The following is a 15437-nucleotide window of genomic DNA, read 5'->3' on the forward strand; positions in this document are numbered from 1 at the left end:
TCGAGTAAATTTAAAGATTGCTTACTAGGTTTTATGGAGATGCACTCCTACTGCAGAATTATCCCAATTGATCTAACATTATTAATTCTTTCCAAATAGAGAGATTAAGTCATCTAGTTAAATTGTTTTTATATCGCAATCTATATCACAAAATAAAAGAATATTGCAATGCTAGATTCTTCCAATATCGTGCAGCCCTATTGGGGTTAATGCAGTCAAACTGATGTCAATGAAGAAGAAACACCACTCCAAATGCCAAAGCAAATGATCAGACTTTGATTAAAGATTAAGAAAACAAACGTCTTCTTTTTCAGTATTAACTAGCACAGATTAATTGCTCACTTAAAGATTATCAATGTGCACTAGCAACATAAACAATGTTAAATTTTGACTTTGCAAGGACTTTGAAATGACTTTTTAAAATGTCTAAATAAAAATAAAACTAAGATTTTCTTGAGAGATTTTCTTTTGTTTTTCTTAAGAATTAAAAAAAACGGTTGGATTTTGTGTAGTTTATGCAGTTAAAGGTCATTTAGTGGTCAAGAAGTCTTTTAAAAATCTTATTAAGACTGAATATTTGACAATTACATCTTTTCATGGTGTGGCATTCAGTTTTCAGGGAAAATCCAGATAACAATAATATTGTTAGATTTTTAAATTAAAGTTATACAAGTTTTTAAAAGTTATATGTGAATAATTTTACTGATCAAGGGTCATATTTTTTTACTGATCACTATTAAATTGCCTGGAATTTTAACTAAAGTAGTAGTTCAATAATAAACAAAATAGATGCTATATGACTTTATTTGTCATATATTGAATAATCTTTAGCTCTGAAAAATATTTAATAATTTTTTTTAATTTAAATTTGCTTGATGGAACCACAAACAGAGAGTTTCTTAGTTTAGTTAGCACTAAATAATAAATGCAGACCCAAATTTCTTACAGCAAGTGTTATTTATGAACATTTTACCCTGTTCTCCTGTCATTCTGTCACAGAACCTGAATGAACTGTGTCCCTGAGTGCTGTCATGTTGAGATTTATTCCCAGAATCTAATATCACCAATGCAGTGTTCTTGACTTCATGCCAAAACATCTCAGAACACCATGAGAAGATGTATCCGAGAACAAGCTAGACTTTGAGACATTGTTTTTTGTATGTTTTCAAGTACAGTTCACTTTAGGTGTCCTGTCTCATGTGGAGTAGAAAATTTAACTTGAGATTGTTTTCATTGCATAATTCATTGGTTGCTAGTTAAACATTGAAGCTCCAGTGTTTTTGTTTCATTATTTCAGGCATTTTATTCACTGATCATTGTATGCAGATGAAGTGCAGCTATTGTCTTATCATTTGCTGACCTTTGTGTTGGTCCAAAATACACTGTATGCTGGTTTTGTTTGTCTGTGTATATAAAAATATTTTAAGGAATGCGTTTGTTTCCATGTGGTGATTACTTCTAATTACATCAAGCTCCAAAAAGAAAAGAAAAGGCACAAAAGGGAATTTATTATGTTAGACAAACCAAGGCACTAAGGATTCTGTGGAGACAACTTATTTCATCATGCTCTACATAACTTTGACAGGAACTTAAAAGGATGTGGATGGGACCTTTGGCTTTGATCATTATCTGTGCATTTTGGTAAATGCAACTTGGTATAAATTTAGGCTGGATATCAACTCAGATGTACTGATTCAGTTCGATGCTGATTAACAAGCTCTAATTTAGATTTAATTCTCGATTTGTTTCATTCTCAATTTTGATTCCATTCAGTGGATATACAATTCATATGAATCGGATGCATGTATGATGCGATGAACATTTGTTTGTGTTTGTAGACATTCACAGATTCTAAATAGATTCAAATGTACATGTATTAATATAGTGATCAAAGATATTCATGATGCACAAAATTAATATTTTTTAGAACCAAAAATTCTGGATGTGCTAAAACCGAAAATGCATTGTAATAATTATTAATTATTTTATTAAATAAATTAATTTTGCATGATTTTTAAAAATGTTTTTTACTCAATGTAAATATACATATTTTTAAAATCACCAGCAAGTAAAATAGTCTTTTATTGACCGTTAATTATATTGACCATGAACAAGTCAAGAGGCTTCAATTTGCCAGTCTTGTCATGACAACACAGTAGCACCATTGCAAGCAGCAAGAATCATGCTTTTTTTAAAAATTAAGCAAACTTTTTAAGTGAGCATGTGTGGTTCATGAATAAAGATAAACGTGCTGAATATTGACAGAGTGGAATATTTAGCTATTTTGAACTCTTGACTGCGGAGTGCATGTAATTTAGTATTATAATGGTATGAAAACTTCATATCATGATTATAGTGATTAAATTATTAAGGCAACCAATATTAGCTTGGTTTAAAATGTAATAAATAAATAAATAAATAACTGATACACAGATTTCACCAAATTTAATCAGACCAAAAGTGGTTCACTGACATCCAAAAGTGATCCACAGACATCTGAAGTGCATCCACGGATGTAAGAAAGACATCCAAAATACCTTCACTGATGTGGATGTCTGAAATGCATCTGAAAATGGTCTGTACACTGTACACTGATGTCCAAGAGAAAGACATCCACAGACGTCCAAAAGCGGTTCACTGATGTAAAAAAAGACATCCAAAATACCTTCACTGAAATGCATCTGAAAATGGTCCACTGACGTCCAAGAGACATCAGTGAGACACGAAAGAGGTATACTGACATCCAAATTGGCCCACTAATGTTTGAAAAAGCATCCAAAAGACATGAATGTCTAATGAGGTTCAAAATATGTCCAAAATATGAAACAAAAGTTGTCCACTGATGTCTGAAATAATGAAAAAAAGGATCTGAATATTAAAACGCATCCGAAAGACTTCCACTGATGTCCAAATGTGGCCCACTGACATCTGAAACATGTCCGAAACTCTGGAGTCAATATAGGGCCATATATACTTGCAAAATAAAATAAAGTTTTTGCAAACAAAAAATAAAGTATTGAGCAAAAAAAAAAAAAAAAAAAAAAAAATCCAAAAATTATAAAGCGAAAATTTATTTTTGAGAAATAAAAATTAATTTTGCTACAAAAATAAAGAACTTGAAAGGGAAACTTTAAGTTTTGAGAAAGAAAAATAAAGTTTGAAAAAAAAAAACAAGAATTGCTAATAAAAATGAAGCAGTGCAAAAAAAAAAAAAAAAAAAAACCGATATATATTTGCTAAACATTTTATATAGCATTGCCTTTACAAAACCTGTCCAGTCAAAGCTAATTTTGATTTGTTTTTTTGTGATTTTTATAGTTTTTAAAGCTTTTTAGTGTTTCACTTTGCACTTCACGTATCTGGCATGTTTCACTTTGTGGCCCTGATGTGATAGTCAAGGGTACTTGGGTGTATATGGCAGGCCCGGACCCACTGGGCTGGAAGACCACCTCAGTGATACTGTGTCTCCAGGTGATAACGTCGCTTAAATGTTCGGACCTGTAAATGCCCAAGTTCACTTGACTTGCCCCCTTGTTAAATCAGGGCCACAAAGTAAAACGCAAATAATTAATTTGCTAATTAAAAAAAAAATACAGCTTTGTTTTTGTTTGCAAATGTCATCTTTATATCTTAAAGTGTGATTTATTTCTTTATTATTAATTTTTTTGTAGATTTGCATTCATTATTTATTTTTTGCTCAGTACCTATTTTTGTTTGCAAAACATTTTTATTATTTTGCAAGAATATATTGCCCTAGATTGACTCCATACAAAAGCAGTTCACTGATGTACGAATTAAGCCAAAATACATCTGTTTTTATGTCTGACATACATTCGGAAGGCATCCACTTATGTCTGAAAGATGTCCACTGGATTCTGAGAGACATCCAAGAGGTATCCACTTAAAGCTGAAATGCATCTGAAAGCGGTCAACTGATACGTCTGAAATATGGTCACTGATGTCAGAAATAGGGTCAAAAGTCTTAATATTTACTAACACTTAGTTTTTTTTAATGTTTGACCAGGAAAGCTGTTACTCGCTATTCGTTTATTTCTTTTTTACTCATTTACACATTTTCTTGAGGATGAAAAAGAGCAGAGATTGTGGTCAGGGCAGAAAACTTAGCCCTAGCCCTACAAAAACACATCTTGAAAGCCCCTGGAAGATTTGGATTTGGTCTCTCTAAACCTCTTCTAGCTGAGCGTCTACTCTGCTCTGGTTGGTCAGGTGGCCCAGTACGATTTGTACATTCCTACGTAGGTTTGTACATGAAGACTGGAATAACCAGCAACTTATTTTTTGAGGTTCAAAATCAGTTCTTTGTTTTGTGAGACCCTAAATCTATTGCACTATGATCTCTAAACCCTTGTAGACCCTTAATATATAAAAAAAACACTGTTTGGAATGAGTTTGGAACAACACGAGAGTGCGTAACTATCGCTATAAATATCTACAGCCCTCATATCTGAGGACCGTTTTTTGATTGGTAATTGTGACTGACGCTGAAATATATTAAAAAACTACATAACTCTTCTCACTCTCAGTACAAAAGGTTGCAATTGTTGTCTGGAGTTTTGGGTAAAATGTCAGCCAAAGTAGCATCTGGGATTTAAGGCCGAAATGTCAACTCCATACGGGAAACTTGATAAGCCAGCTTGTGGACTGATTATTCATTCAGCTGCCATAGTGACTTGTCCTCAACACAACTTTCTTTTTGTTTTGTTTTTTCTCTTGCAGACTTCTCAGTCTAACCCTTAAAAAACTAGTGATTCTGAAGGAGCTGGACAGAGATCTCACATCTGTTGTCATTGCAGTTAAACTTCAGGTACAATTTGTTTACACCCCTTTAAAATGAAAATCTGCAGTGAATTACAAATGGACTGCATAATCTATGTTTGGATGACTAATGATTGTAAATGTCTCTTCAGGGTTCAAAACGCATTTTGCGGTCAAATGAAATCATGCTGTCCTCTGCTGGCCTTACAGAGACCGATCTTCAGCTGACATTCTCTCTTCAGGTTAGCTGTGTTTCAGTGCACTGTGAATGAGATGAGCACTAAATTTGCACTTGCAGATTTAATGTTATGGCTTTATTTTGATGAAACCTTTGGGAAATCCTCAAGTGAAACCTATCTGTTTTAATGAATTAGATCCAATTAATGTTACATTCTGATGTACCTTTTCTCTTCCCCTATTATCTTTAGTATCCACACTTTTTGAAGAGAGATGCCAACAAGCTTCAAATTATGCTCCAGAGACGCAAGAGATACAAGAATCGCACTATTTTGGGATATAAGACCCTCGCACTAGGAATGATAAATATGGCTGAGGTGAGCAAAACCCTACAAATCCAGCTCCACCACATTTTTGTGCAAGTAATGTTGAGAAACTCCGCAATTGACAGGTTTTAAAAATGTTACGAAAATGTCATTATACATAAAAAGCTGTTCTAGGAGGAGGAAGTCAGTTTTATGTCCCTTTAATGGAGCTGACTGAAACATTTCACAAATGCATCAAAATCCTCTCTGGTCATTTGCAATGTGTAATTTAATGCCCAAATAAATGCCAAGGCATTTGCATTTCTGCTGTGATTCAGTACATGACTAACTGCTGAAAGAACATCCACGTCATATCTCTTTAATAATGATTTCAAAACCAGGAGGAAGACCGTTCTCTATATTAACCAAGAATAAAAAATGTAATTGCATACATGTCGTCACCTTGGAATTATAAGGTTCTATCTGCATTCTGAATGATTCTGAGAAATTGAGCTTTAAAGTTTTTGCATTCCATATAGCAAACGGTACGTGTGTAATACTTGTTTTTTAAATATAATTTCTAAAAATGTAAACAACTTATAAAAAACATCCCATATTGTAAATTAGTTGTAATTTAATAAGAATATGTCAATAACTCAATTTTGACAAAAATGTCAGTTAGAACCTTATAATTATAAGTTGACAATATTTGTTGTCAGGACATAAAGTGGGTTATTTTAGGATCTTTAAGCAGGTCAGACAAAATAATTAAGTGACATTGGATGGTCATTTTACACTAGTTGATATGATTCTTTACAGTGTTAAAGAACAGTCTATAACTTACTTTTGGTTTAATATTTCAATTGTAGCATAAATACCTCCACAGTAAGCTGTTTTGCTTCATATCTCTTTAAATAATAATGAGCTGCTTCTTCCCTGCTATTCTTTAAGTTAAGATCAGTATTTGCTGAACCAATCTATTGTTGAAGAGGAAAATCTGGCCAGCGTACACACAGCGCTAAACCAAACCTTCAGCGTCTAATGACTTGTCTGTAGAACTGACATTGAATATTTGAAGCGGCTATGATGACAAAATGTGAGATTGCACCCGGCCGTATCCTGCGGATATAATCATTGCATTTAATTTATCATTGACATTGCAGAAAACCATTATCAATGAAAACTGTATTCAAACCAACATCTATACTTATGAAAATGTGTAAACACTGGTGTATTCAACATGCTCAGCTTCAGTTCTGTTGGGGTGTAAGTGCACAAAGCTTTGCACATGAGGATGATGATCTGATTATAAACATGAGTGAACTGATACTGGCCAAACAAACAAACAAGCATAAATTACATATAAAAAAAATTACTAACATTTTTCAGATAAATTGTAGGTACAGCTACGTCATTTTAATGCAATTTTGATGCGAGTCTAGCTTTGTATTGTGTATTCTCAAAGTAATCCAGTAAAAATTGTTTTACAAACACAAGCAAGTTTTTGCAGACTATTCCTGGGATATTTCCTTTATAAATAAAACTTATCCATTTAGCTGTTGTTTCTTCTGAAGCTGGGTGTTACGATTTAAATGATGTTAAATAAAGGGGAAGAGGAGTAACATTAACTTTTGGGTGAAACACATAAGCAACCACACAACATCAATAAATGAGGGACAAAAACCAAGACCAGCTAAATGCAATACGTGATTTTATTTACAAAAATAGTGATAATAATGAATGCCAAAAAAAATGTATATAGAAAGATTCTTGAATATTTACAAAGAGACATTGAATTTTACAGATAACAAATGCATAAGACGTTTGACCAGATATGGGAGAGTTGGAGAAATGAGACGCGGGCGGCATCCAAACAATAAAAATAAATAAAACAAAAACAATCTATTTGGCCCAATCTCTACCCTATCTATCCAAAATAAAAATGCAGAAGTTATTGAAAAGAATCTTCGCGTCTAATACGCACTACCTAACCTACGCTGATCTTTGATGGAAAAACCAAAAGTACAGTGGGTGGAGCACGCCCCTTACCTAGTGTGTCTAATACAAAGATATTCAAGCTACTTGTGCACAATGTATGTCGCACGACATTCTTACCTGTCCCACTCTCCAACCTCAGATGCGCATGACATCGACGGTAGACAAATGGAGAACAAATAACGGACAGATACCAAATTGTAACACACAGTAGACATATATCCAAAAAAACCACAGACACACAGCACAACACAGAAATTCAGGGCCTCCAGTGTAGCGTCCTGTCACCACTTTTATGCCACGGTGGCAGCGGCTGGATTGGAGACCTTGGATGACGTCAAGGGGGGCACGGCAAACAGCTGGGCAGCGGTAGCCAATCGGAGCCACTGTATAGGTGGAAGCGGGAGAGAGGTAGAGAGCAAGCGAGCACGGAGAGAGAGAGAGAGAGAGAGAGAGAGAGAGAGAGAGAGAGAGAGAGAGAGAGAAAGAAAGAGACTAGCGAGAAAAATATATCTATAAATAATATTTACGCAACACAGAAATGTACAGGAATGTAACATCCTCACCCTAAAGAACAAACATATTATGTTTGTAACTCGTGACAACAAATAAATGAATGAATAAATAAATAAATAAGCACAAGCATTTTAAGAAAAAATGCAATCAACTTAAGCTCGAGAAAGAGCATCTGCCACCACGTTTTCGGCTCCCTTCTTATGGAAAATGGTTAGGTTGTAGTCCTGCAAAATCAGCGACCACCGCATAAGGCGTTGATTTTGATTGAACATCCTTGACAAGAACACAAGCGGATTATGATCTGTATAGACTGCAACCGGAATGCAGGTGGATCCGATATAAACCTCAAAATACTGTACTGCGAGAAGAAGGGCTAAAGCTTCTTTCTCAATAGTTGAGTAATTCAACTGATGTTTATTGAATTTCTTGGAGAAATAACAAATCGGATGATCGATACCAAAATTATCTTCCTGCATGAGGACAGCACCTGCACCAACTCCACTGGCATCAACTTCCAATTTGAAAGCTTTAGTCACATCTGGTGCAGCTAATACAGGTTTACTACACAAGAGTGCTTTCACATTGTCAAACGCACGCTGACATTCCTCTGTCCATACATAGGGCACAGCCGGGCTAAGAAGGTTAGTAAGAGGGTTAACCACAGTTGAAAAGTTTCTACAAAAACTACGGTAATAGCCAGACATGCCAAGAAACCTGCGCAGTTCGCGTCTGGTTTTTGGGATGGGAAACTCAGAGATGGCAGTGACCTTAGCTTCAACTGGACGAACTTGACCTTTACCAACTTCCTTTCCCAGATATGTAACGGTAGCTTGGCCGAATTCACATTTTGCTAAATTAAGGGTCAGTGATGCATTTGCTAGCCTCTCAAACACTGTCCTTAAAAGAGCAATATGTTCTTTCCAGTCAGATGAATATACCACCAAATCGTCAAGGTATGCGTTGCAATTTGGAACACCGGCTAAAACAATATTGACGAGTCTCTGAAATGTTGCGGGGGCGTTTCGCATGCCGAAAGCCATAACGGAATATTGAAGAAAATAATCCGGAGTAACGAATGCAGAAATTTCAGAAGCTTGTGGACTAAGTGGAATTTGCCAATACCCTTTAAGTAAGTCTAATTTTGTGACAAACTGTGCAGTACCAAGGCTATCAATACAGTCTTCCATCCGCGGTAACGGATATGAATCCGGTACAGTGACGGCATTTATTTTTCTGTAGTCTGTACAGAATCGATACGTTCCATCCGGCTTTGGAACGAGCAAACACGGACTACTCCAAGGACTACTGCTATGAACCGCCAAATTATTATCAAGCAAATATTCGGCTTCGGTTCGCATTATGGATCTCTTTGTGGTATTCACTCTATAAGCATGTTGCTTTATCGGAGCAGAGCAGTTGATTTTAATGTCATGCTTTAATACTGTGGTCTGCGTAGGAATGTCTCCAAATAATTGTGGAAAATCATAAATGAGACACTCAACATCTTTTTGTTGTTCGATAGACAAGTGATCTAATTGCGTGGACAAACGTTTCAGCATATCTGAATTGCTTAAGCGCGGTGACTGAACTGATGCTTTGCGCAAAACCACTCCATCATCATCTGCACTGGGCAAATGAAGGGAGGAGGATAACACATCACAGACTGCAGCAGAAGAGATCGCGGGCCCTGCGATCTGAACTGTGGATGTAATAGGTGAAGTTCTGGAGTGATATGGTTTAAGCATATTGATGTGACATACGCGTGACTGACGTCTTCTGTCAGGGGTGTCAATAACGTAATCAGTATCACTTATCTTTTCCAAAACTCGGTACGGGCCAGAAAATCTAGCAGAAAGAGCGGAGCCAGGAATAGGCAGCAGAACAAGAACTTCGTCACCAGGTTGAAAACAACGAGAGAGAGCATTTGCATCATACCGTCTCTTCATGCCTGATTGCGCAACAGAGAGGGATTCTCGAGCGAGAGAACACGCAGCATGCAAACGCTCTCGAAATCGACTAACAAAGTCCAGAATATTACACTTAACGTTTGAGTCAGTGTTTAAAATATTTTCCTTCAAAATTTTCAAAGGTCCCCGAAACCCGTGTGCATAAATTAGATCTGCGGGGCTAAATCCAAGCGATTCTTGAACGGTTTCACGCACTGCGAACAAAACCAGTGGCACACCCTCGTCCCAGTCTTTTTCAGTGTCCATTGCATATTTTCTTAACATGCTTTTCAAGGTTTGATGGAACCTCTCAAGCGCACCCTGACTTTCGGGGTGATATGCACTAGAATGACGGTGGGAAATGCCAAGGGTTTTTAGAATTTGTGAGAACAATTTAGAGAGAAAATTAGTTCCTTGATCTGTTTGAACAACTTTAGGAAGTCCGAATGTAGAAAAAAATTTAACGAGTGCTTTTGAGACGGCAGAAGCTGTAATTTTACGCAGTGGCACTGCTTCAGGAAAACGGGTTGCGCGGCACATAATAGTTAGAAGAAATTGATTTCCTGATTTAGTCTTTGGCAAGGGTCCGACACAATCAACGATAACATTTTCAAATGGCTCACCAATCACAGGAATAGGCACAAGAGGGGCAGGGGGAATCACCTGATTAGGCTTTCCAGTGACCTGACAAGTATGACAGGTGCGACAATATTCAGCCACATTCTTTTTCATGCCCGGCCAAAAAAAATGTCTAATGATACGATCATACGTTTTTGTCACCCCCAAATGTCCTGACATGTGATGATCATGAGCTAAACTCATAATTTGCTGTCTGTACAGATCAGGTATGACAATTTGATACACAGCACTCCAGTCTAAGTCTCCTCTGTTATTAGGACTCCACTTTCTCATCAGCAGACCATCTTCAACAAAATATGCAACCTGACTCTTTTTAGCTACCTCAGGATCCAGAGCCGAATCAAAGCATTTACTCAAATTAGGATCTTTTCGTTGCGCAGCACACATTTGATCTCTGGTGATATTTAATGGTAAAGCATTAGAATTTAGTGGCGCATGCGCTCTTACCGACACTGAACTTGAGTGAGCCTTTGAACTTGACTCTGAATCAGAGGGAGGAGAAGGTAACTGGTCTGCAAAAACTGAAGCCATAAAAGTGTCATCCAACGCGGCGTCCTCGCCAGCTCTGCGCATCTGCGCTCGTGTGACAGCACACGCAGAAAACACTTCAGGATAGTTTTTTGTAAAAATGTCAGGTGAAGAGGACACAGTCGGACTGTCTAACACTTCCACAACAGGCATCACTTTCCCTCCTGCTAAATCATTTCCTAAAATGATGTCAACTCCATTTACAGGCAAAGAAGAACGCACACCAACTTTCACAAATCCTGTAATTAGATCGCATTGCAAATGTACACGGTGTAAAGGCACATTTACAATACCCATCTCAAATCCTTGAACTAAAACGCTGGCACAGCAGTACGATTTATCTGACAGCGGTAAACAATCAGAAAGAATAAAGCTCTGAGCGGCGCCAGTGTCACGCAAGATCTGAACTTCTTTCTGATCATGCGGCTCTCCAGATAAAGAAATCCAACCTTTCATAAGAAAAGGCGCAAAACTGCTATTGCAAGCATCACTCGGTAACACAGTAACCGAATTCACAAATCCAACACTTTTTGGCTGTTGCTGTTTTCTTTTTAAAATAATACAGTCAGATAATTTGTGCCCTTTCTTGTGGCAGTAGTAACACTCAAGGTCATTTTTAGTAGTTTGTGGACTGGAATTCGAACTAGATGGTTGTGACTGCACATGCGAGCCAGATGAGCTCTTTTCGGGACGCACTGAAGTAAACACATTTTTATGCGTTAGCACAAACTCATCTGCAAGCACAGCTGCTTGAGACACAGTGGACACTTTCTGTTCATTTAAATAAACTACTACCTTTTCTGGTAAACACGACTTAAACTCCTCAATTAACAGCAATTCTCGTAACTTTGCAAAATCAGTAACCTGACATGCAGCACACCACTTATCAAACAGGACTGATTTCTCCCGTGAAAACTCCACAAATGTCTGATGGCTATTTTTCTTATGGTTTCTAAATCTTTGCCGATAAGCTTCTGGTACCAGCTCATAAGCACGAAGGACTGCTGACTTGACAGTGTCATACTGCAAACTATCTTCTAATGAAAGAGTCGAGCAGACTTCCTGAGCCTTCCCTATCAACTTACACTGGAGGAGAAGAGACCAGACATCTTTTGGGCAACGCAGAGCAGACGCAATGCGCTCGAAAGCGTTAAAATATGTATCAACTTCGCTTTCTCTAAACTGGGGAACAAGAGCTATATAACGGCTGACATCAAAGGCAAGCGAGGATGGATCAGACGGCGGGGGGGACACAGGACTGTGCGCAGTGCTTGACTGCGCAGCTGGGCTGGCAGCAGCCTTCGCAGCATCCAGCTCAAGCTGTCGCAGCCTTACTTGCGTATCAGCCTCGATCTCCAGCTTACGTATTTGTACACGCATGTCTAATTCAGCTTGGCGAGCCTGCATCTTTTCCTGCGTCTCCATTTGCATTCGGGCCAGACGTACCTTTAAACGTACGTCTTCTCTAGACCCAGTGGAAACAGGGGAAAAAGGATAAAAGGGAGGAAGAGCAGGCTTACCATCAGCCTCCGCCTCGGCATCTACTTCATCCAAACCTTCACCCAAACCTTCACCCAGCTCATTCAAGGAATCAGCAGGCCGCGCCTCCATGCTGGAATGTCGCATGCCCTCACCGCCTTCATCACTCCCCTGCAGTATTTTCAGCTCAACCAAGCGTGTCTCAACCAAACGTTTGATCTCTTTCTTTAAAGCCTGTTTTTCAACAGAAATGTCATAATGGCTTGCAATAATCAATAAGTCATCTTTTCTACACTTATCAATTTGTTCCCAACTCGGTTTGAGAATAAAAGCCTGTAAATCAAATACGACCATAATGCCTGCACACAGCGTCAGCTATCTCACACAACACCACCCAACACTTAAGATATATGTGTGGATGCAAATAGTTTCACTTCCAATTTTTTTGGGAATCTTTCTTTATCCCGGACGAGCCCCCATTTAATGTTACGATTTAAATGATGTTAAATAAAGGGGAAGAGGAGTAACATTAACTTTTGGGTGAAACACATAAGCAACCACACAACATCAATAAATGAGGGACAAAAACCAAGACCAGCTAAATGCAATACGTGATTTTATTTACAAAAATAGTGATAATAATGAATGCCAAAAAAAATGTATATAGAAAGATTCTTGAATATTTACAAAGAGACATTGAATTTTACAGATAACAAATGCATAAGACGTTTGACCAGATATGGGAGAGTTGGAGAAATGAGACGCGGGCGGCATCCAAACAATAAAAATAAATAAAACAAAAACAATCTATTTGGCCCAATCTCTACCCTATCTATCCAAAATAAAAATGCAGAAGTTATTGAAAAGAATCTTCGCGTCTAATACGCACTACCTAACCTACGCTGATCTTTGATGGAAAAACCAAAAGTACAGTGGGTGGAGCACGCCCCTTACCTAGTGTGTCTAATACAAAGATATTCAAGCTACTTGTGCACAATGTATGTCGCACGACATTCTTACCTGTCCCACTCTCCAACCTCAGATGCGCATGACATCGACGGTAGACAAATGGAGAACAAATAACGGACAGATACCAAATTGTAACACACAGTAGACATATATCCAAAAAAACCACAGACACACAGCACAACACAGAAATTCAGGGCCTCCAGTGTAGCGTCCTGTCACCACTTTTATGCCACGGTGGCAGCGGCTGGATTGGAGACCTTGGATGACGTCAAGGGGGGCACGGCAAACAGCTGGGCAGCGGTAGCCAATCGGAGCCACTGTATAGGTGGAAGCGGGAGAGAGGTAGAGAGCAAGCGAGCACGGAGAGAGAGAGAGAGAGAGAGAGAGAGAGAGAGAGAGAGAGAGAGAGAGAGAAAGAAAGAGACTAGCGAGAAAAATATATCTATAAATAATATTTACGCAACACAGAAATGTACAGGAATGTAACACTGGGATTCTTTGTAATGACACCTATGAGCCTCTATATCTGAACACATAGCAGATGGCCATGAAAGGCGCCACTTCACAATTAGTTTAAAATAAGGGAGGAAGGTGGAGTCAATGTTTGCTTAGAGGTGGGCACATTTGAAGAAGTAGCTGGTTGCTTATGGACCAGTGCGAAATTCAAAAAGGTTAATTATGGCACAAAAATACACTTATAGCTGCTTGTTTTTTTTTTGTTTTTTTGAGCTGGTAGACAAACAAATATAACTATGTATCTACATAAAATGTATACATCTACATACATTTCATTATCAATGTATCTAAAAGTATGAATTCTTTCCAAATAGATGTTGAAATTATACACAATATTGCAACGTATATCGTAGAAAATTAAAAATCGCAATGTTAGTTTTTTTTTCTCTATGGTGCAGTCTTAATTCAGTGTGTGTTTATTTGTAGTATTTAATTTTTGATTCTTGTTCATGGTTTATTTTCTGGCCTGTAGGTGATGCAGCACCCCACTGAAGGAGCTCAGGTTTTGGGTTTGCACACGACAGTGAAGGACAAGCCAGTTATTGTTGCTGAGATCCGGGTCTATTCTCTTTCCAGTCAACCCATCGACCCAGAGGGACTGAAGACCAAGCTATCTGGTCTGAATCACACATTAATACATATACAATAGTTGTGTCTGGTTCTCGAATCTAATTGGCTAATAACTCTGCGATATTCTGGAATAACAGCAGTCGTACAGCCTCCTCACTCTTGTATAAATGCAAGATCACCTCGCAGCAGTGCGATAAGGCTGTATATTGTCACTGGTGGGACACTAAAGCAGGTCACACACCAGAAGCGACGCTCGGCGGCGCGCCGCGCAGCGCCACGCAGCGCCACGCAGCGCCATGTATTTTAGAATTCTAATCATAGGTTTCTATCAGGATACACACACCGGCGCCGCAAGTCGGCGGCTGTCGGTGGCGCCCGGCGACGGCTCAGGACGCAGTTCATTTTTCAGCCGCGCCACAGAGCGCCATCTGATTAGTTTCATGTTAAATATCATTCGAATGTGCGCGTCTGGTGTGCGACCTGCTTTAGGCACTCAGCCTTTGGCCTTGTGCCAATGCATTCCTCCCACCAGTGCCGATATACAGCCATATTGCACTGCTACTCGTGTGATATTGCTCATATAGTTCTGTGTTTAAGGCGAGACACTGCAAGCAAAAACATTTATTTTCATGCATCATTTTGCTATTTTATAAAGTATTTTTTTGTCTTATACAAAGAAAACATTCAAAATACTCTTTTAAATGTTATTTTTATAGCCCTTTATTTATTAATTTTACTCTTATTGTTTGTACATTTAAATTTAAATGCATAATTGTAATGTTTAAAAAGAGTAAAATATGCCCTCTTGAACATAAAATGTATTTTTTTTTTAAATTAAACAATTAAAAAATACATACTGTATCATTTTCAAATTGACTACATCTAATGTTCCGATTGGTATGTGAATAAGTGCATACTTCATCAAAGTCTTCTTCAATTTTCTGACATAGCATTTTAGAGTCTTAAGGAACAATTGTCAAGAAAAGAGGAAAAAGTGGTCAAGGCTGCTTCTCTTTCTCTT

General features: G+C 37.9%; 1 protein-coding gene across 1 annotated transcript in view; it reads left to right on the forward strand.

Moving 5' to 3' along the window:
• The window catches only part of pacs1a (phosphofurin acidic cluster sorting protein 1a), a 50422-nt gene that overhangs the window by 4586 nt on the left and 30399 nt on the right, over positions 1-15437 (forward strand). The window contains 4 exon segments of the mRNA NM_001098748.1: positions 4738-4825; positions 4929-5018; positions 5205-5330; positions 14319-14463. Of these exon segments, the coding sequence (NP_001092218.1) occupies positions 4738-4825; positions 4929-5018; positions 5205-5330; positions 14319-14463 (449 nt within the window).

This window comes from Danio rerio, chromosome 21 (assembly GCF_049306965.1).
Source record: "Danio rerio strain Tuebingen ecotype United States chromosome 21, GRCz12tu, whole genome shotgun sequence".
In the NCBI taxonomy this organism is placed as follows: Eukaryota; Metazoa; Chordata; class Actinopteri; order Cypriniformes; family Danionidae; genus Danio; species Danio rerio.